The sequence below is a fragment of the Anguilla rostrata genome, chromosome 10 (assembly GCF_018555375.3).
Source record: "Anguilla rostrata isolate EN2019 chromosome 10, ASM1855537v3, whole genome shotgun sequence".
Classification (NCBI taxonomy): Eukaryota; Metazoa; Chordata; class Actinopteri; order Anguilliformes; family Anguillidae; genus Anguilla; species Anguilla rostrata.
The window spans coordinates 25303771-25327488 of record NC_057942.1 but is presented as its reverse complement, the minus strand read 5'-3'; the positions used below and the strand labels follow the sequence as shown (position 1 = coordinate 25327488).

General features: G+C 39.6%; 1 protein-coding gene across 7 annotated transcripts in view; it reads left to right on the top strand.

The window, feature by feature from the left end:
* Positions 1 to 2329: 2329 nt before the first annotated feature.
* The window catches only part of LOC135233784 (two pore channel protein 1-like), a 134712-nt gene continuing 113323 nt past the window's right edge, over positions 2330 to 23718 (top strand). For 3 of the 7 annotated variants that reach the window (XR_010323936.1, XM_064297665.1, XM_064297664.1), the window contains exons 1-2: positions 2330 to 2519; positions 2985 to 3111. Coding sequence is in view for 6 of the 7 variants with exons in the window: in XM_064297665.1 (XP_064153735.1) it covers positions 3006 to 3111 (106 nt within the window). In the remaining variant the exon portion in view is untranslated. Of the gene's footprint in view, positions 2520 to 2548; positions 3112 to 12941; positions 13010 to 23718 lie in introns of those variants that run through there. The other 4 variants (XM_064297662.1, XM_064297660.1, XM_064297663.1 and 1 more) reach the window with 4 other exon arrangements.

Below are 23718 nucleotides of genomic sequence, written 5' to 3'. Positions count from 1 at the left end.
CTTTTGATCTGCTTCTTCCTGGGATAACGGTCATTTTACCTGTTTTAGGTAATATCTTGAAATAACCAACAACTCTTATCATAAGAGTGTATTAAACAACATTTAATACACTCTTATCAGCAACAACCTACACAGACCAAACATAACGTTAGGCTATCAGATCATCTCACCTGGATTAGTCCTATACAACAGAACTGCACAAGGCTTTTGTCCAAAAAACCTCCATCTGTCAATAAAACTATCCAGAACTCCATGCACTCCTTGCGCAGACATCCCCACCAGGATTCTATCCTTTGTTTGGCTGTACTTGCCCCCTACAAGTAACTGTCTATACTTTGAGGTTGGTTGGGTCAAAGACGTTAAAAGTCCTGCACATGTCAGTTTTCTGTACCAAGATCCCCTCTTACAACTTGTGGACATCCTTTCAGGTGCTGCACAGCTTCAACATAATACCCCCCTATTACCTTGGGATCGCTGCTGGTGGTATAGGCGTTCAGCCAGATCATTTTCCTGGAGAAGCCATCAATGCAACCATTAACAGAAATGTCAAAGGGCTTGAGTGTCAGGGTTTTCGGGGGAAAGGACCCAAATGCAGAGTGTAAAAAACTCAAGAAGCGTCAAAAAGGAAAATTAACACTTAATTAATGTGTTAATTAATTAACAATTAAGACTTTACTTACAAAACAGGGAGCAAAAACCAGGAAACCAAAAACGAGGTCACGCAGGGCAACTCTCCAGAATACAAAAAAATACTTCAGTACAAAAGAAGAACTTCTCAAAATCCAAAAAACAGGCAGGGCAAAAATACAAGCAGAACACAAGGAAGGTAGGAATTCACAGGCAGATACTCAGGAACAGATACACAAGCCGAAATGCACAAGCAGAAACACAGGCAGATACACAGAGGCAGAAACACAGGGAACCAGCACCCGAGTCAGGGAAACAAAGGACTTAAATAAACCAGACACAGGGGAACTCAATACATAATCAAACAAGAGAGGGATGGGATAACAAGACATGAACAGAAACAATGATACAATTAACACAGGGGAAACCAATGAGGGAACGAACAGAAATACAAACTGAAGTGTATCAAAAATGAAAAACAGAAACTGAAACACCAAACCATGACATTGAGTTTATCGTAAGAGTCAACAGTGCCAAATGAAATTTGGTTCCTTTGAGAAATAATTGCGTCTCTGGAGATGTCTCCTTTTCCTCAGTGTAACCCATCTCGGATCCAGTTCTTTGAGAATTAAGCAGACATCCTCTTTTTCACTCATAGGCCATATTCTCTGCATTTGGAATACATCCATCTGTATCCGTGTAGTTGTCCGGAGTGCAGAAACTGACCACAAATAAAATCGATAGCATCCTGCAGATTACTGTAATGCTTTCTTTTAGAGAGCCCTCTCATTCTAAGTATTCTTTTAAGTTTACTTTCGCGGATTACATAGCCATGCTCATCATTAAGCAGTAAAACTATATCTGCATATTTAATGCAAAGTTCAAAGTAAAAGTCTATGAGCTGATCCATGCCGTGGCATTGCATGTTAAGAGTGGCAAATAGAGCAAGAGTAGTGGGATCGCAAAAGGATTGCGAGGGAATGCAGAAGTATAGCGAGGGAACGCAAAATGTATTGCATGGGAACGCAAAACTTATTGCCAGGTAACGCAAAAGTATTGCGAGGTAATGCAAAAGTATTCTGAGAGAACGCAAAAGTAGCTATAAATAAATAAATAAATAATCCAGTAGCTCAAAAAAGCACAAAAAAACAAAAGCAAAAAAACAAAAACAATCCACACCATGACCCTTAGGGGGCTCCGTTATATATACAATAACTGTATGTCTATTAATTTAACATTTGAACAAGTGGTCTTTGAAGTAAAAAAAGATAATTAATTACTTTATTTCATCAACCTATTACTATATCTTGCTAAATACCATATATAATAGCAAATTTCTGGACCAGAAACCAAAAGTTGTGGCATTCAAAGCATTTCAATTATATCTGGAAACCCTGGGGGTTGGGGAAAAAGGCAAAAAAAAAGAAGAAAAAAAGCAAAGCTCTCAAGCAAAACACTTCTGTGCAAAATTTTGTCTAATTTAATGCTTTCTTCCCTGAGCATTCAATTAAAACATTCTAAATGTATGGAAATTTTTGATTACGTTTTTGTTCTCTACTTGAATATTCTATTCAATACCGTTTTGAAATAAATGCTGAACATATTTAGAATGTAATTCATGGAAGCATAAAGTTAGGGAAAACAAAATATTGCTTTTAAAGTCTGCGCGCGCGTATTCTGTGTGACGTCGTAACACAATTCATCTATGAGAAGAACCGAGAAACACAGCGCAGGTCAACGTCGCTCGCGTTGTATCACGAGAACGGAAGAGGTTTTAACCTTAGTTGTGACTCCAAAGTTTGTGGAACTTGTACGATGTACATTTTAAGATCTAAAAAATTTTATCCAATGATATACAAAACTGGGAGGAACTTTTAACTCCGGATGTTTTGGTGGGTTTGAAATGAGTTTTCCAAAAAGCTACTGCTTCCAGCAGTACAGACGGGCTTTTAAATAAGAGATCACTTCCGTGTAACGTAGCAGTTTTGTACAGTGTTTTCTCAATGTGTGCCATATTCTCCGTAACAGTTGCTGAGCTATCTGTACGTTCATGAAGCCACGCGTGGTTGCTAGCTGGCTATGCGTGTACATTTAGCTAGCGAAGTGACAGATTGTACCAAATTGGCGGAGAAAATAAAGTTTGACATTGACTGGAAGACCTGCTTATTAGCTAGTCCAGTTGGTAGTTGGCTATATACTATAAGGACGATAGCATGATTCTGACAAAAACGTTAGTTACAATTATAACGCGGAGAATAGATGTGCAGACTGATGCGTAAACTAGCTAGCAAGTCAGATAGGTTTAAATACTAGATAACGCTAACATAATTAACTTACTGGTTATCTTGCGAGACTAGTACAGACGGACACTACAAAGGATGGCAGACGGTGAAGATGACGATGTGCCTCTCATCTTGACCTGGGAGGATGCCAGCTGCGGTTTATTAACTGAAGAAACAGAGAGTGCCACAGCCACAAACGAAAGTAAGTTTATTTTCTCATACGTAACGTTGTCGTAAAATGTCACCCGACCGTGAAAAATTCCTGACTTGTTTACACCTTAGAGGAAATAAAATCTGAAGAAAAACATGTTTTCAACGTACAAAAATGCCAAGTTACACATACAAACCACTATAACTCATTACCACTTGCTGAATCTAGGCCTGCCATTAATAGTACTGATATCAAAATTACGCCAAGTTACAATATACAATATTGGCTATCTTACCTAACACTAATTAAACATGCTGTATTCCAAAGCAGTGCTGCAACCCAATGCTTACTGAATTATTTCAAGTAACTTTGGACCTGTGTTCTCTCTTCTTACCATCTCAACACATTCTGGTCATTCAAACTTAAGTGTCACGTCAAAGTATCGCCTAAAAAAAATGGCCACATGGAAGAACACATCATTTTTATGACTCTTTGAAACACCTGATCAACACTTACACACCACAAAGGATATATTAATGGTTGCTTGTCAATACAGCATGTTTAATTTGTGTTAGCTAAGATAGGCAATATTGTTTATTGTAACTTGGCGTAATTTTGATATCAGTAGGCTACTTTTAATGGCAGGCCTAGATTTAGCAAGCGGTAATGATTTACAGTGCTTTGTATATGTGAGTAACTAATCATTTTTGTGTTTTTCTTTAGATATCATTTGTTTTGGCAATGTGTTTGTAATGAGAAACTGATATGCAGAGCATATAAATGTAGACTATGAGAAGCATGCGTACACATACACCGATCAGCCACAACATTAAAACCACCTGCCTAATATTGTGTAGGTCCCCCTCGTGCTGCCAAAATAGCTCTGACCCGTTGAGAGTTTTTAAAATCATGTGGAAATAATTCACCCTCTAACAATATCTTAGCTTTTTATAGCCCTGTAGCAACTAATAATGTAATAAACTACCAATAGTGTAATAACGCCCAATAATGTAATCCATTTCAAATTTTTAATGTAATAAAAACCAATAATGTAATAAGTCGTAGCAGTAGGGTACTTTATTGATCCCCGGGGGGAATTTGCTCTGTTGCAGCATCAAAGACAACAAGGTAACACAATCAGATACAAATTTACAGTAGATACAAAATATCAGATACAAATATACAGTAAATACAAATATATACAGAAATCCAAATATACCAGAGGACACCTTCAGAGGTGGAGTCCATGCATCGACGGGTCAGAGCTGTTTTGGCGGCACGAGGGGATCCTACACAATATTAGGTAGGTGGTTTTAATGTTGTGGCTGATGGGTGTACAGACATACCAACATGCATACATTGTAGCCAGTCCCGAATGTAGGGGAGGTAGAGCAAGATTTTGGGGGGGGAGAGAGTTTATCACAGTTATCCTTGTGTGAATTTTTACAGTGTGAGCAGTGTATACCATCTCATAAAAAACACGTTTTCAACGTACAAAAATGCCAAGTTACTAAAAAGTATTGATATCAAAATGACGCCAAGTTACGATACTACAAACAATATAGGCTATCTTGCCTCACCGAAATGACATAAGATGTATCTCAAAGCAATGCTACCCAATATTTCCTCAGTTCTTTCAAGTCACTTGGCCCTGTGTATAAGCATGCACTACATGAACAGGCCAAATATATGTGTGGATGGCTCTCTCACAGTCAAGATTGATTGAATAGGTGTGTGTATGTCCAATTTGTATTGGTATGTAGGCCTATGTATTTCGCTGCCCAGGCTTTCTGTTGCGTGAATGATAGTATGTTTCTTGGTACAAGTGTGTTCGTGAATGTGAATGTAAGATGCTGCCAGGGAAATGTCCCCATGCGGATAAAGAAGTTCTATATGTATGTATGTACAATATGTGTTTTACATGCAGTATTTATTGTACGTAGCAAATATACAATAACTTGCACATGTACTCAAATTCAGTTCAGAAGCAAGTATAAACATGTTTTCTGGAGAAATGTGCTTCCTGTCGTTGCTCAGCAGCAGTTCTGTACATTAATGAATTTATACATTAATTTCAATGTACAATGTTCAATGTGTTCCATGAGGAAATTCGAAATATTTGTCTCTTTGATCTGACAGAAAGTTTGCATGACATTGTGAAATGGTAAGATTAGAAAACACAGGGCCAAGTGACTTGAAAGAACTGAGGAAATATTGGGTAGCATTGCTTTGAGATACATCTTATGTCATTTCGGTGAGGCAAGATAGCCTATATTGTTTGTAGTATCGTAACTTGGCGTCATTTTGATATCAATACTTTTTAGTAACTTGGCATTTTTGTACGTTGAAAACGTGTTTTTTATGAGATATCAGTTCTTTTTGCAAAGCGTTTATTACGAGAGTGAGAAATGCGACCCTGCAAGAAACGGTTGTGGATTATGGCTATCGTTGTGTGAATCTGTACAGTCTGATGAGCGTGTACCGTTCAACAGTTTCGGTTTGCTATATATGTAAAACAGTGGCTGTGAGAAAGGATGCAGTGGCGTAAGCGTAAACGCATCAGGAACGCAGATGGAATATGGTATGTACTCACGGATTTGACGTCCATCCAACGAGCCTTGACTGACAAAGTAATCAACACGCCCGTAGAATTCTAACTCCCTAGGTCGCAACTTGGGTAGCCTTCTGTCCTGCTCCGTTGTGTGTTATTTCGTGGAGATGCACTATTAGTGTTTGTAAGGTTTATCCTTCTGTCCTGCTCCATTGTCTGTTATTTCGTGGAGATGCACTTTTAGTGTTTGTAAGGTTTGTAAGGCATTTTGATAGGCTAATCTGCAGGTAGGAATCCTCTTCGCCGTTTTGCTAAACTAGAACCGGAAAACATGATAGTGGAGAATAGGAGCAGACGCATATGTCCCAGCAGGCTTTGCATATGAGAGAATAACAACAGTGTGAGAGAAATTCAAATGAAATTACGAAATTCCGTAGTTGAAACAATATGTTTTTAGCAGAATGGCATGTAGGTGAAGGTTGACATGATCACGGAGTATAGTGCGAAGTAAATGGAGTGACCATGAGCGAGCATATATTCCTTATCAAATTGTATATATAACAGTCGGTATTGAACGTTGGTTGTTGAAGTGGAGGGTCAAATAACATTGCACACATTATTTCCTGTAATGCAATCTATTGCACGAATGTGTTTTCTCATGTTCAGTGCTAGTAGTTATACTTATGAGTGAATCATAATTTTAAATGTAATGTTTTAATGCGGAGTTGCAGAACGTACATACGTAGTAATTGTGTGTAGCCTATGTGGCTAGATAGAGAACAGGGCAAGGTAACATGAATGTAGAAACGTGGCGTTTGCTGATATTAAGGTTTTGTACGGTAGCCAAGTGAAGAAATATAGTTAGTAGAAATGGCACAGTGGTGAACCGGTGTAACTTTTAAATAAAAGGAATACATTTGCGTCATGAAATGCATATGGGTGGCCGTGAGTGAGTGAGGTTTACCAGTCTGTGACTTCGTTAGCTAATGCCATAGCTATGCAATGCGTGAAATATCATTAGCGAACCTGCCGGTGGTTTTAAAGAAGAACACAAGCCAGTAAGCACAGAAGAGCTTCCGTTGAATCCATATGGCTTAGCAATATTGTAGCCGGTCAATAACTGAACGTACAGACGGTAAGTCATAATGCATATATCTTAGCAATATTGTAGCCGGTTAATAACTGAACGGTGAACGGCGGGTAGATATGGTGCAAAAGCAATAATTAAGAAGTAGTAGACAATTATTAGTGAGGGTCGAAGCAAGTTAAAGAAACGTGTTCCAAGCTGGGCTTGAACATACGACCCAGTGTTCCCAAGCCTGTAACCTTACCCACTAGGCCACGGATGGATTAGCTGTACAAACTGCGGAGTTGCAGAATGTAAATTAGTAATTGTTTGTAGCGTATGTGGCTAGATAGAGAACAGAGCGAGGTAACAGGAATGTAGAAATAGAAACGTGGCGTTTGCTGATATGAAAGTTTTGTACGGTAGCCAAGTGAAGAAATATAGTTAATAGAAATGGCACAGTGGTGAACTGGTGTAACTTTTTAATGAAAGGAATACATTTGCCGTAACTTCGTTAGCTAATGCCATAGCTATGCAATGCGTGAAATATCATTAGCAAACCTGCCGGTGGTTTTAAAGAACACAGGCCAGTAAGCACAGAAGAGCTCCCGTTGAATCCATGTGGCTTAGCAATATTGTAGCCGGTTAATAACTGAACGGTGAACGGCGGGTAAATATGGTGCAAAAGCAATAATTGATAAGTAGGGTAGTAGACAATTATTAGTGAGGGTTGAAGCAGGTTAAAGAAACGTGTTCCAAGCTGGGCTTTAACCTACGACCCCATGTTCCCAAGACTGTAACCTTACCCACTAGGCCACGGGCGGACTAGCTGTTTGAACGGGAAATGTTTCAGAATAAAAATGTATTGGTATTTTGCGTGTGTATGCGCGTTTTTGATTGGGTTGTGTAGGGCAGATTTGGCCGGTGTCAGTGAAATGTCCAATGGGGAGACATGTTGTTAGTGGGATAGGCGGCAGGAAAAATAAGAATGAGAAGAAGAAGAAGAAAGAGAAGAAGAAGAAGAAGAAGAAGGAGAAAACGCAAAATCCCCTTAGTTTGGGGCTTTATTGTGTGGACATGTGAAGTTGTTTATGAATTCTGTCTGTTGAAATGGGGTCAGAATGTACAGAATTTAATGTTTTTAAGGGCTGAGTATCTGTGGCTGTTGTGGTTATTTCTGTGGGGAACCCTGAAAAGTGCCAAACTCTCGGTGCTGTATAGGTATGGGGGCATGCCCCCGCCAAGGCGTAACTTGGCGGGATGGCATACCTGCCATCCCAATTTAACAGTGGCGCTTTGCTATGTAGGCCTATACACTCACCGGCCACTTCATTAGGTACTTGCTAGTACCGGGTGTGGTCTTCTGCTGCTGTAGCCCATCTGATTCAATGTTCGACGTGTTGTGTGTTCAGAGATGCTCTACTGCATACCTCGGTTGTAACGAGTCATTATTTGAGTTACTGTTGCCTTTCTATGAGCTCGAACCGGTCTGGCCATTCTCCTCTGACCTCTGCCATCAACAAGGCATTTTCACCCAGAGAATTGCTACTCACTGGATATTTTCTCTTTTTCGGGACCATTCTCTGTAAACCCTAGAGATGGTTGTGCGTGAAAATCCCAGCAGTTTCTGAAATACTTAAACCAGCCCATCTGGCACCAACAACCATGCCACGTTCAAAATCACTTAAATCACCTTTCTTCCCCATTCTGATGCTTGGTTTGAACTTCAGCAGATCATCTTGACCATGTCTACATGGCTAAATGCATTGAGTTTCTGCCACGTGATTGGCTGATTAGATATTTGCGTTAACGAGCAGTTGAACAGTTGTACCTAATGAAGTGGCCGGTGAGTGTATAAAGGAAAGGCTGTGACATACAGCATGGTGGTATTCAAAGTAAGAAGCTGCCACCATCAGGAACGCAACAGAAATCCCCCCAGTTCATGTACGCAGTGATTTCACGGTAATGCAACAAGCTTTTACAGAATGGTCAGCTCCCAAGCTGGCAAGTTGTGTACCCTTCTGTCCTGCTGTGTTTTCTGTTTTTTCTTCAGCAATGCAGTTTTTGTGTTTATAAAGTTTATAAGGCATTTTCATACGCTGAGCTGTAGGTAGGACTCATCTTTGCTGTCTTCTTCAGCTAGATCAGTGACGTCACGTGAGAATATGACAAACAAAACTTGGTAACAGTTCTGAGAAATAGAACAGTTGACGTTGGACAATAGCATGCACAGACATATTCCCAGCAATCATTGCATATGAGAAAATAACAGTAGTACCAAAGAAATTAACCCAAATGATGCAATTGAATAGTTGAAACCCTATTTTTGGCTGGACCGCAACAGCGGGGTCTGTGACTGAGTCACTGAGTGATGAAGTTACAGCATTGGTCGACCTACAGGGTCCAAGTTAAACTATGCAGTCGTTCCCTGCACTTGGAACTGTACTTCCCTCTAGGGTTTTGAACACACTTTTTCCTGGTTTTGGTTATACACTTTGTTGTGCGTCGCTCTGGATAAGAGCGTCTGCCAAATGCCTGTAATGTAATGTAATGAGTTATGAAGTTAGACCATTGGTCGGCCGGTTCAGCCATATACTAGGTTTTGACATGGTCTTGTTTCTGCAGAAAGGGCATTTAGGAGAAGTCTGACATGATCACAGGCTATAGTGCAAAAAAAAATATTGACCATGAGCGAGATGAGTTTCCTTATTGAATGGTGTATAAAACAGACGGTATTAGGGAGTCATCGTAAATGCTGTTGTTGAATGCATGAAATAGCGGTAAAAACCGGCAGTACAAATGTGCTTTTTTTCACGTAGCCTACTACTAGTTATAATAATGAATGAGTCATGTTTTTAAAGGGAATGTTTTTAATGGGGTGTTGTAGACACTACAGACGTAGTAATTGTTTGTAAGTCGGTAGATAGTAGTGATGGGCAAAGCAGTTCTTTTCGGTGCACTGAATAATTAGAATCAGTTCATTAAAAAGATTCGTTCAAAACTAAGATTCGTTCACCGAATTGTTCAGTGCTTGACCGGAGCTGCGTAGTCCCACTCACTGAACTGAAACATGGCCGAACGTTCAGTTCAGCTCGCTAACTTGTGAACGGTCATTCGTGAAGGATAAGCCAGTGAGCTGAGAATTTAGTCGGATAAAGATACCGTTTGCAAACTGAAAGCTGCTATAACAAAATCCTACCCTATTATGTACAGCACGTATATTTTTGCGACACCTAGCCTAATTATTAAATAAAATATTTGGTACTGCTTCCTACTTTGAGACTTCAAGACATGAGAGGGAGGGAGAGGGTGAGGGGCGGGCTTGAGCAACTTAGCGACTGTCTATCACTCAGGGCTCATGTTCACTGTGTACTTTCAGTGAACGAATCACTGAACATGCACCATTCCCTCGCAGTGAAATGATCTGAGACAGTCTCATATTGCTGGTTTCACCACGCATTGTAAACTACAATCTCTCATCTCTCATATTGTCACAGCTCAGGCAAGCACCACAACAATGCAACCACTCCATGAACTCTATAAACAAACACTGAAAGTGATCAAACAACTCATAAACATGAGTGAGGTAGCACATCCAAAAATAATGAAAAAAATACAGATTCCTTACTTTTAACTATTTATTATTAGGCACACATTAAAATAACGCTGATGCTTTTTGGCATTACTGCCTACTGCCACTGAAAGTACTCGATAAAAGATCTAATTCCTACCACCATTGTAGTATTGTTAAGAAATATAATCTCTTGACTTTTGAATTTTTTTTGTTCATGGCTAATGTCTGTTTATTATACAAGATTTTTCATGGTCTTGCCTCGCCTCCGTTTAAACAATTTGTAACAAACTGTAACACTGGCACAAGGTCAATAAGAGCCTCCACTAGAGGGGACTGTTACATTGAATTTCAGTTCACAAAGTTTAGCCAGACTGCTTTTTCAATCAGGGCGACCAGGTTGTGGAACAACTTGCCGATTAGTATCAGAGAGTGCAGTAATTTTAAAAACTTTAAGTCTTGCATTAAAAAATGGCTGAAAGAAAACCAGTTTTGCAGTCATGAGAGTTCTATGTAGGCCTTTATTTATTTATTTGTTTTTAATGTAATGCTATGCACTGTATTGTATGTTAGATTATATATTGCCTTGTAATGTAATGTAATTTTACTACGTTTATCTCTTACTGCTCCGAATTGCCTGTCACCGACGACTCCCACCGAGGGACTGCAGATGGAAATATCGGGTGTAATTCATATTTATTGCTGTAATTCACATCTTTTAATGTTATTCATAATTTTGTTGACATTCATATATATTTTGTTCTGCCACTAATTTTTTTGTTCTGCCATTAATCACTCTCATATTTTGTTCTATTGCTACTTGTTTCTATACATTACTTATGACGTGTTGTGTTGTACTGTATGCGTGTTGCTGCTGCGGCAAAGTAATTTCCCTCCGGGATCCATAAAGTACCTACCTACCTACCTTGTCTGTAAGCTAGCTGCCTGGCCTTAAGGTTACAGTCACCATAGAGGTGATAAGTTCATGTAGCCTAAAGCGGAAAAATGACCGTGTTGAGACTGGCTAGTGGTATACTTCCAAGTTCGAGACTGCCTTGTATTCTGAAAATATCCCATATTGTTTACGTTTTTTGTTTATTATATACAGATTAGCAGCGACACACACACAAACACACACACATGCTCCGTTCAGTGAGTGTATCCTTATAGCTGTCCTCTTTTCAAAACAGTAACTTGATGTGTGTGTGTGCGCGCGTGTGGCACTGCGCGCAGTAATGTTAAATGTTAGCCTATGCATATAATATCAATCTAGATAATGTCATATATCTGGATTGCAGTCCAAGACCAATGTTGTTGAATCATTGCAGCTAAATGTTAGCAACCCGAATCAGCTGTGTATTTGCTGTCTTGAACACACCCCATTCCTCCTGTGAACGAATGACTTGAATCACTCACTCAGTGAGTGAGTGTATCCCTGCGAACGAATAACTTGAATCACTCACTCAGTGAGTGAGTGTATCCCTGTGAACGAATCACGTTCGCTCGCAACTGACTGAGAGCTCAACTGAACTGACTGAGAAATGAACGGATTGTTTCAGGAAGTGATTCAGTTCAGTTCGTTCACCCAAAAGTTAGTTCTTTTTGAATTGTTCGCGAACGACGCAACACTAGTAGACAGAGAACAGGACAGGGAAACCTGAATTTGGTGCTTGTTGATAATAACGTTTTCTACAGTTGTCAAGTAAAGAAGTAGTTAGTAGAAATGGCACAGTGGTGAGCTTTTGTTGAAGTTTTTATGAAAATCATTAAATCTGCCGTTGTGAAATGCATATGGCTCCCCGTGCGTGAATTCTGCTAAACATAGCCTATGCGTCGAACATTGTGATATTCTTATGACTGCAAAAGAAATAGTTTAAAAGAAGGAGGAAAGTATTAGTTAGCAAATAAGTGTACATAACAAATGAAAGATTTGAGTTTTAGGTTGGATTTGATGCTCTGATTTTGCGATTTGAAGGCAACAGTATTAGCAGTGCACCACCAAGGATGTAGCGGTTCAGGGTGTGAATGTTCTTGGTGAAATATGTGAGTTTTGCGTGTGTATGTGAGATGCACGGTTCTGGTCACCATTTTTGGCACCCTTGAATTTTTTGTATAACCTGTACAATATCTTCAGAAATAAATGGAAATGTACCAAGTTTGTATCATCAGAATATTTTAATAGGATGTCCAAAGTAATTAAACAAAAAAACATTATTTTTCAACTTACATGTAGTAATTTCAAAGAAGAAATAGAAAATATGACCTGGACAGTAATAAGGACACCCTTCCTTAATATTTGGTTGCACACCCTGACAACGATGACTGCCTCCAAACCTTTCTTGTAGCTATCTATAAGCTTCTTGAACCTGTCAGCTGGTAGTTTCTCCCACCCTTCCTTTGCAATTTGTTCAAGCTCTTGAATGTTTGCAGGATTCCTTTCCCCAATGGCAGATTTCAGCTCTCTCCAAAGATTTTCAATGGGATTGAGATCAGGACTCATTGCTGGCCAGTTTAAAACAGTAATTCTTTTCCTTTTCAACCATTCTTGAGTGCTTTTGGATGTGTGCTTTGGGTCTTTATCATGCTGGAGAACCCATGATCTTCGACCCAAACCTAGTTTTCTTACACTGGGTAGCACATTTCTCTCTAAAATCCTTTGGTAATCCTCTTATTTCATGATTCCTTCGGTCAAGGTCTCCAGTACCAGAGGCAGCAAAGCAGCCCCACAACATTATGGATCCTCCACCATGCTTAACTGTAGGTAGGGTGTTTTTTTCCTTATAAGCTTCATTTCGTCGTCTATAAACAAATCGCTGGTGTGCATTGCCAAAAAGCACTATTTTGGTTTCGTCTGTCGACAGAACATTTGCCCAGAAGGATTGCGGTTTGTCCAGGAACTCTTTGACAAAGATCAGTTGTTCGTTTTTATGTCTTTTTATCAGCAGTGAAACTCCTTGGCCTTAAAACCCATAAAGCCCTTCTTGGTTTAGTGTGCGGCATATGGTACATGTTGAAACCATGAATCCAGATTGTTCCAGGTCAGCCTTCAGCCCTTTGGACATTTTACGTGGTTTTTTTTCCACAGTTCGCACCAACCTTCGAAGACTTCTCTCATTGACTTTCCTCTTCCCCCCACATATAGGGAGGTTCTTGACAGTTGCATGCTTTGCAAATTTCTTGATAATGTTTTGCACTGTTATAACAGGGATACCAAGGTCTTTGGAGATGGCCTTGTACCATTTAGAGGTCTTGTGTTTGGTGATAATAGCACTTCTGATGCTCTCAGGCAGCTCCCTTGTCTTTACTAGAGCCCGACCGATATATCGGCCATTATTTGACTTTTTTGACGCCATCGGGATCGGCAGTTATGCAGCCGATGTGTCGCGATTTTTAAATAAGTATAATAAACAAAAAAAAAAACATTGATTATTTATCTGTACTTGTTTGTTTGAACGTTGTAATTGCTATTTACTAAAATTATCCAGTAGAGGGAGCTCTAATACAAGTGTGAATTGCAGCAGCTGACGCGCTACTTCTGTAATAAGACGTTTGTCACTCGTGCCTCATCCAGTATTCTCCACTGCAAGACTTGTCTGCACAGATTCGATTGCCACAATAAAGGTATGTATAGCCTATTTAGTGAAGGTTTTTAATTAAATGCATTTATACGACCACTACGTTTATCAATCCTCATTATCAAGCGAGCGAGCTAGCTAACATATTTGGTTCACTTTAGCAAGCTAGCTGGCTAGCAAGCCTTTATGAAGTGGCAGTGAGCACATAAGCAGCGTAGGATTGGGATGGCAGGTATGCCATCCCGCCAAGTTACGCCTTGGCGGGGGCATGCCCCCATACCTATACAGCACCGAGAGTTTGGCACTTTTCAGGGTTCCCCACAGAAATAACCACAACAGCCACAGACACTCAGCCCTTAAAAACATTAAATTCTGTACATTCTGACCCCATTTCAACAGACAGAATTCATAAACAACTTCACATGTCCACACAATAAAGCCCCAAACTAAGGGGATTTTGCGTTTTCTCCTTCTTCTTCTTCTTCTTCTCTTTCTTCTTCTTCTTCTCATTCTTATTTTTCCTGCCGCCTATCCCACTAACAACATGTCTCCCCATTGGACATTTCACTGACACCGGCCAAATCTGCCCTACACAACCCAATCAAAAACGCGCATACACACGCAAAATACCAATACATTTTTATTCTGAAACATTTCCCGTTCAAACAGCTAGTCCGCCCGTGGCCTAGTGGGTAAGGTTACAGTCTTGGGAACATGGGGTCGTAGGTTAAAGCCCAGCTTGGAACACGTTTCTTTAACCTGCTTCAACCCTCACTAATAATTGTCTACTACCCTACTTATCAATTATTGCTTTTGCACCATATTTACCCGCCGTTCACCGTTCAGTTATTAACCGGCTACAATATTGCTAAGCCACATGGATTCAACGGGAGCTCTTCTGTGCTTACTGGCCTGTGTTCTTTAAAACCACCGGCAGGTTTGCTAATGATATTTCACGCATTGCATAGCTATGGCATTAGCTAACGAAGTTACGGCAAATGTATTCCTTTCATTAAAAAGTTACACCAGTTCACCACTGTGCCATTTCTATTAACTATATTTCTTCACTTGGCTACCGTACAAAACTTTCATATCAGCAAACGCCACGTTTCTATTTCTACATTCCTGTTACCTCGCTCTGTTCTCTATCTAGCCACATACGCTACAAACAATTACTAATTTACATTCTGCAACTCCGCAGTTTGTACAGCTAATCCATCCGTGGCCTAGTGGGTAAGGTTACAGGCTTGGGAACACTGGGTCGTATGTTCAAGCCCAGCTTGGAACACGTTTCTTTAACTTGCTTCGACCCTCACTAATAATTGTCTACTACTTCTTAATTATTGCTTTTGCACCATATCTACCCGCCGTTCACCGTTCAGTTATTAACCGGCTACAATATTGCTAAGATATATGCATTATGACTTACCGTCTGTACGTTCAGTTATTGACCGGCTACAATATTGCTAAGCCATATGGATTCAACGGAAGCTCTTCTGTGCTTACTGGCTTGTGTTCTTCTTTAAAACCACCGGCAGGTTCGCTAATGATATTTCACGCATTGCATAGCTATGGCATTAGCTAACGAAGTCACAGACTGGTAAACCTCACTCACTCACGGCCACCCATATGCATTTCATGACGCAAATGTATTCCTTTTATTTAAAAGTTACACCGGTTCACCACTGTGCCATTTCTACTAACTATATTTCTTCACTTGGCTACCGTACAAAACCTTAATATCAGCAAACGCCACGTTTCTACATTCATGTTACCTTGCCCTGTTCTCTATCTAGCCACATAGGCTACACACAATTACTACGTATGTACGTTCTGCAACTCCGCATTAAAACATTACATTTAAAATTATGATTCACTCATAAGTATAACTACTAGCACTGAACATGAGAAAAACACATTCGTGCAATAGATTGCATTACAGGAAATAATGTGTGCAATGTTATTTGACCCTCCACTTCAACAACCAACGTTCAATACCGACTGTTATATATACAATTTGATAAGGAATATATGCTCGCTCATGGTCACTCCATTTACTTCGCACTATACTCCGTGATCATGTCAACCTTCACCTACATGCCATTCTGCTAAAAACATATTGTTTCAACTACGGAATTTCGTAATTTCATTTGAATTTCTCTCACACTGTTGTTATTCTCTCATATGCAAAGCCTGCTGGGACATATGCGTCTGCTCCTATTCTCCACTATCATGTTTTCCGGTTCTAGTTTAGCAAAACGGCGAAGAGGATTCCTACCTGCAGATTAGCCTATCAAAATGCCTTACAAACCTTACAAACACTAAAAGTGCATCTCCACGAAATAACAGACAATGGAGCAGGACAGAAGGATAAACCTTACAAACACTAATAGTGCATCTCCACGAAATAACACACAACGGAGCAGGACAGAAGGCTACCCAAGTTGCGACCTAGGGAGTTAGAATTCTACGGGCGTGTTGATTACTTTGTCAGTCAAGGCTCGTTGGATGGACGTCAAATCCGTGAGTACCATATTCCATCTGCGTTCCTGATGCGTTTACGCTTACGCCACTGCATCCTTTCTCACAGCCACTGTTTTACATATATAGCAAACCGAAACTGTTGAACGGTACACGCTCATCAGACTGTACAGATTCACACAACGATAGCCATAATCCACAACCGTTTCTTGCAGGGTCGCATTTCTCACTCTCGTAATAAAACGCTTTGCAAAAAGAACTGATATCTCATAAAAAACACGTTTTCAACGTACAAAAATGCCAAGTTACTAAAAAGTATTGATATCAAAATGACGCCAAGTTACGATACTACAAACAATATAGGCTATCTTACCTCACCGAAATGACATAAGATGTATCTCAAAGCAATGCTACCCAATATTTCCTCAGTTCTTTCAAGTCACTTGGCCCTGTGTTTTCTAATCTTACCATTTCACAATGTCATGCAAACTTTCTGTCAGATCAAAGAGACAAATATTTCGAATTTCCTCATGGAACACATTGAACATTGTACATTGAAATTAATGTATAAATTCATTAATGTACAGAACTGCTGCTGAGCAACGACAGGAAGCACATTTCTCCAGAAAACATGTTTATACTTGCTTCTGAACTGAATTTGTAGCATGTGCAAGTTATTGTATATTTGCTACGTACAATAAATACTGCATGTAAAACACATATTGTACATACATACATATAGAACTTCTTTATCCGCATGGGGACATTTCCCTGGCAGCATCTTACATTCACATTCACGAACACACTTGTACCAAGAAACATACTATCATTCACGCAACAGAAAGCCTGGGCAGCGAAATACATAGGCCTACATACCAATACAAATTGGACATACACACACCTATTCAATCAATCTTGACTGTGAGAGAGCCATCCACACATATATTTGGCCTGTTCATGTAGTGCATGCTTATACACAGGGCCAAGTGACTTGAAAGAACTGAGGAAATATTGGGTAGCATTGCTTTGAGATACATCTTATGTCATTTCGGTGAGGCAAGATAGCCTATATTGTTTGTAGTATCGTAACTTGGCGTCATTTTGATATCAATACTTTTTAGTAACTTGGCATTTTTGTACGTTGAAAACGTGTTTTTTATGAGATCTACATTTACAGAGGACATCGCTGTATTCTCAAATAAATAACCAGCCAAAATAAAATGGTGATTGAGTGCATCACACATTTGTTTTTTTATTTGAGATAATGATATTAGCTACTATATGATGCTGTGTCAATAGCCAACGCGTTATTGCAAGCGAGTGTGTCACACGTCATCGTAGCAAGCTAACCAGACAGTAAAAACTCAGATAAAACACTTCTAACGTGGATCATTTTAAGCCATGTTATCTAGCTTTGTCGTTGGAGAAGTGAATCAACCAACACTTAGCGCGGGTAACCTGCACGAAAGCACATTGTAGTTTTTTTCACCACCGAATTCTTATGGACAAGCCTCACGTTACGTATTTCATCCAGTCAATTTAGTTTCATCTAACGTTACACTTGGTTCACTCATTAGCTCCGTTAGATAAAGTCTTACTCTTTGAGATCATGTAGTAGGAATAAAATAAAATATAATTCATTTAACTTACTGAGAATAAATAATAAGAAATAATGAGGCTATGTCAACAGCTAATGCGTTATTGCAAGTGAGTGTGTATCATCTAGTCACGTGTCAGAGCACATTAGTTTTTTTCACCACCGAATTCTTATGGACAGGGAAACTCACTAGATAAAGTCTTACTCTTTGAGATCATGTAGTAGGAATAAAATAAGAAAATATAATTCATTTACTGAGATAACGACAACAACAATAATAATAATATTCATAAAAATACATGTTTGAAACTGGAAAACTGATTTTTTTTAAATAATTTTTTTATAGATGGCTGGAAAAGAAAGGAGTAAAAGCAACGTGTGGAGTTATTTTGAATTCACACCACTTGAAGATGGTGTTAATATATATATTTAATTTAATATCGTCTTTTACATTTTTTATCTATCAAAAAGTTCTTGTTTATTTTGTTTATTATAAGTGTGTGTTTATTTTTATTTATTTGTTTGCTTATAAGTTAAATGTTCTCAAATATAGAAACTTTGATAAAATATAAGTTTTTCAAATTGATTTGAAAATGTTGCACTTTTTGACAAAATATCGGTCAAAACATCGGTAATTCGGTGGGCTAGGACTCTCCAAAATCGGGATCGGCATCGGACCCAAAAATCTGGCATCGGTCGGGCTCTAGTCTTTACCATTGTGAAAAAGGAACAGGGAATAACAAGTGGCTTTTTAAGCATTAAGTCATCATTCATTGGCTAATTCAAGTCATGTGGGCACTGACAATTTATCACAGGTGAGTCTAAATGTAATTTTTTTTTTCAAACTGATTAGAAGGGTGCAAATACCAATGTCATGACAATCTTTCAGTTTTTATAGTTTTTTCCTCCTATTGTTTATTAAAATTGTTATTGTTTCATTATTTGCTGTTCTGTACCAAACATGAGTGTCTATAGACCAAAGCTGTTTCACTAGATTCCTTTTTTTTTCAGGAGATATTATACATGATGTACTTAAGTTTCATGGGTGCCAATAATGGTGATGAGAACTGTATGCTTTGACCATTCTGATATAATTGTAATGTCAGTATAGCAAAAGGGGATGAAGTTATAAACACATACTTAGTGAAATGGGCATGAATGGCTTTGCAATAAGAAGAGGTAGTTTAATTGTGTCATGGTTTTTTAGAAGGCAGGCCAGTAAGCAGAACTATGCTCCAGTTTTATTCCATATAGCCTGGCTATATTCTAGCCGGCTACAAAACTTTCACATTGAAAGCAAATGTAGCTGGTTAACTGAATCTGCAGATGGTATGCGATAATACAATATGTTTGGTGAAAGACCAGCTAGATTTCTTGCAGGGATCCAGAAGAATTCTACAGTTGCAAAAGCAATAGTAGAAAAATAATAGACAATCATTAGTGAGCAAATAAGCGTGCTTAAGAAAAGAGAGATTTGCCTAAGGTGGGGTCCGATCATGTGACTCAGCAGTTCAAAGGCTGCATCGTTAACAGTGAGCCAACTTACTAGCTGTATTGAGGGGGGATTTTCTTGGGGAAAAAGATATGTCCATTTTGCTTGTGTATGTGACATTTTGATTGGCTGGTGTAGGTAAATGATTGGCAGGTGTGGGTAAATGTCCAATGGGGAGACATATTGTTTGTGGTCTTGCAGCATTGTGATGATGTAATCGGGTAGGAAAAATAAGGAGAAAATGCTAAATCCCCTAAGTTTGGGGCTTTATTGCGGAGGTGTGGAGTTGTTTGTGAATTCTGTCTGTGGAAATGGGGTCAGAAGGTACAGAAATGAATGTTTTTAAGGGGTTTGAGAGTCTGTGGTCATTGTGGTTATTTCTGTAGGAAACCCTGAAAAGTGGCAAACTCTCGGTGCTGTATAGGTATGGGGCATGTTGCCCACCAAGGCGTAACTTACATACCTGCCATCCCAATGTGTAGTAACAGCGACGCCAATAGAAACCTATAGGGAGCACACACTGAACTGTATAAGAACTAGAAGGGAAACGTGGTCACATGGTTCCCTTCAATTCTATTCAATTCAATACTTCCGCATGTGGCACCACCGCAAGATGGCTGCCACGGCCCGGAAGTAGAATTAAATGATGAGGCTGCCATGTATTAAACTATGAGAGTTGTAGATCATCAAACTCGCTCCTGCATGAACTAGACGCAAAAGCTCACATTGCGGTAATCAGTAGAAGCAGGCAATAGCATTATACATTTTTCCTGGAAAAAAACCTTTTTTGGCTGAACAGAACAAAGAAAATTGACAAAATATCACTATTCTAATTGTGTTGACTACGTGGACTGATCTCTGATTGCTTGAGAACAAAATCGATGAGATTTGAAACAGGGACTTGGAAAAAAAACCACCGATTCATCACATGATGGGGCCTCTCTGCACAGTGGCTTCTTCACTTACAGTACTGTGAGTAGGCCCAGAGCTGTAGAGATCTATCTACGGCTCTGGGTAGGCCAAGTACAGTTAAATAGCGCATAACAGTTATAAATTTGGCTAGCTTAGCTGGCTAGCAACTGTTGCCTAGGTGTTTTTACCTTGTGCTTAATAAAAGTTAAAAATTCTTTGAAGTGAGTAATATTTCCCAAGACAGAACATCTTCAGTTGTGTTTTGTCACTGTTTACTGTAAGGGGGAATAGCATCTATAACGTGTTGGCTACAAGGTAGTTTGCCTAGTCTAACTAGCTCGATCTTCACTTTTTATACATAGCCCCCCCCATAGCAAGTTTATTTTTACTTTTTTTTTTACATGTAAAAGAAATTAAGTAAAAGCTGTCAGGTGTTGTACTGATTCATTTAAAATGTTTGGAATCTCACACTAATATTACTGTAAACAAATGATGGAACTGCATGCTACGTCAGGTTTAGAGATCACATTCAACTAAAATCTTCATGGTGAAGGAAATTTAACCTATCAAAGAAAACATTTCTGCACCAAAAAAAGACCTCTTTTTCAACATTAGCATCTGGTTTTAACATTTGTTACGACATGGTCTAGGGTCAGACTGTAACAGGGTGAATGATAAGGAAAATGGGTAGGGAAACATACTGCAAAACGATCAGTAACTCCATTCCCTATCTGCCTGTCCAAGTATAACTGAATGCTGGCTCGTCTTCGAAGGATACCTGGCACGGGGTTTTTTTTTGAACGCTGAACTTCGGACAGTTTTCTGATAGCTGGAAACTAAAAGCCCGAATAGCGTACCCGCTACAGAGCGTTGGATCTCCGCCCAGATTAGCTTCAAAAACAGGAAAATAAAGGAACAATAACAAAGCAAAACAACAAACTTATGTCCTGGTGGAAGGATTTTGAGGCCAGCTGGGAACACCCTACCTTTAGTGAATCAAAGTTGAAAAGGAGCGTGTGGTCAAACACGAAATCCAATCAGCAAACAAAGCAGAGGGGCTAGGTGAGAATCGGAATCGAATACGAGAACTAATGGTCAGAAACACAAAATCACAGGGCAAACAAACTAGAAGGGCTAAGGAAAGAATCTTGAGTTGAAGGAAACGAGTCAGTGGTCATGCACGAGATCACATCAGCAAACAAACTAAAAGGGCTGGACGGGAATCGGAGTCAAACAAAAATAGGGTCAAATAAACAAAGTCAAACGAAGCAATCATTATACACAACACACCAACCACGAGTTCTAAGAGCTAGTCTCCGCTGGTAGGTGGCAAATGGTGGCTTTTTCAAGCCGCGCTACCAGAAATGGAAACGACCAATTAGCTGACAACCCGAATGAAGAACACACACGCAAAAGTAACAATTGTAAACACAAACTTACGACTGGGGTCGTAACACATTCATTTTAGATCTGTTCTTGAACTTGATTAACATTCAACAGCTTTGAATCAATATTTATAATCAACATAATATTACAGATCACATTTGGGATATAGCTTTTCCAACTTGATGCGTGAAATGATGTAGCCTAGTAGTACAGTGTACAATAAGTGTCAGACCCGGCATTGAGAGGGGGCCAGGCCAGGCCAGGCTGTGCCCGCCCATTTGACTTCCCTGCCCCTTGCCTCACCCTCAAATATGTTTTAATGAAATCTTGCATCATTTATGGTATAAAAATGTTATTTAAATTATGAATTATTTCCAAAAACTAAATCTATTAATTGTTAATTTTTCTAACAATAAAAACTAAATTGTGTTACACTGGTGGACATTTCTGTCACACCAAAGGACGTTTCAGGCTTTTGTGCCAGTTAATGACCTTGCTATTCTTAGCTAACTTGTCATTAGCAGTTAGCAAGACGCATTTGCATAATTTTCTATAATTATGTAGTTCAACATACAGTTCTTAATTAAAAAATATAATTTAGGGATGTCACTCCAAAGGACTGTATACATATACATACCTACATACATGCACATACGCAGTGGCGATTTTAGCATGGAATTTCTGGTGGGGCAGTTTTGTATGATGTCACCATAACAAAAATAAAGGCAGCCAATTAGTCTACGGCAGAGACTGTAAAACATATGGACAAAGCTACTGTGACGTCACCCATTGACTCTCCGTGGGTCTCTAAAACACGTTTTGAAGCTCAATGGCGGGCGCGGCCATGGTCGCGGTCGATTTGGAGCCAAAACCATAGAGTTATGCGGTCTTGTGGTTTTTATAATGTGATTGACAGTCCGGTGCGGAAAAGCCCATCAACCTGAACGAACGATTGCAGAACGAACTTGAGGCTAGCTGACTGTCTGCCGTTATGTTTTGAAATATATTATCAAATGTTTACGGAGTTTAATTTCCATCCGTGACTGTACTGTGTCATGTCATCACGTTATATGTATGCCATTAATAATACAATTATGTTCAGTTATCTTCAATTTATGTTTCTCAGCAAAACGAATATGCTTAGCTAGCATATCAGCTTGCCAGTGAGCTAGGTAGGCTATCCGTGGTTAGCTCACGCATTAGCAATATGAACCACAGGGGAAGAACATCGACTACACTGATGCGCAAAGGCCACTGCTCATTCTTCTCTGTAGAGAAAGGAGGGGCTCGCGGGCGAGGAGAGAAAAAGGGGGGCGCCGCCGCGGCAGGGTGGATCGCGAGCAGGACTCGGGAACGCGAGGTTGCGGGTTCAAGCCCGGTCGTGACTCCCGGAAGGAAAGGGCCCAATTTGCTTCTCTGGCTGTTCGAATGAAAGGAAAAGGGGAAAAAAGAAAGGACGTGTTCAATAAATGAGGGAAATGTCAACCGGTGTAAATGATGTAATGAATGTTTGCATCCGGGTCACAATGAAATAAGAAATGTCAGGAATTATAAAGTTGAATGCACAAAGGTGAATGTGTGACACCTGGAAGGGGCCAAGAAAATAAATGTCAACTAGTGTAAATGATGTAATGAATGTTTGCATCCAACTTTGCGAGGCAGGCCTCGGTGGCAGGAAGGACTGCTTTGGCTGGGGCCGGCCCTCCTCTTCATCTCTGCAAAATTGCAACAAGAGCACCTGCCGCAGAAAGCAATATTTTATGGAACCCGCTCGATTCCTGCTCCTGTCCTTTGACTTGTAGGGGTCCCTCGGCGTGTCCGGACAAACATGTACTCACACTCCATTGCAGTGCTTACATTTTAAGTTCCTTTCATGCAATTTAAACACCTGTATTTTTAAAGTAGCTACTGAGATGCCATTACTCTTTGACAGACTTATGCAAAAAAACAGCTACACTGTTATAACTCATGTAAAACGTTTGTCTGCTGGACTGTCAGGCCACATCTTTTAAACCTTTGGACATAAA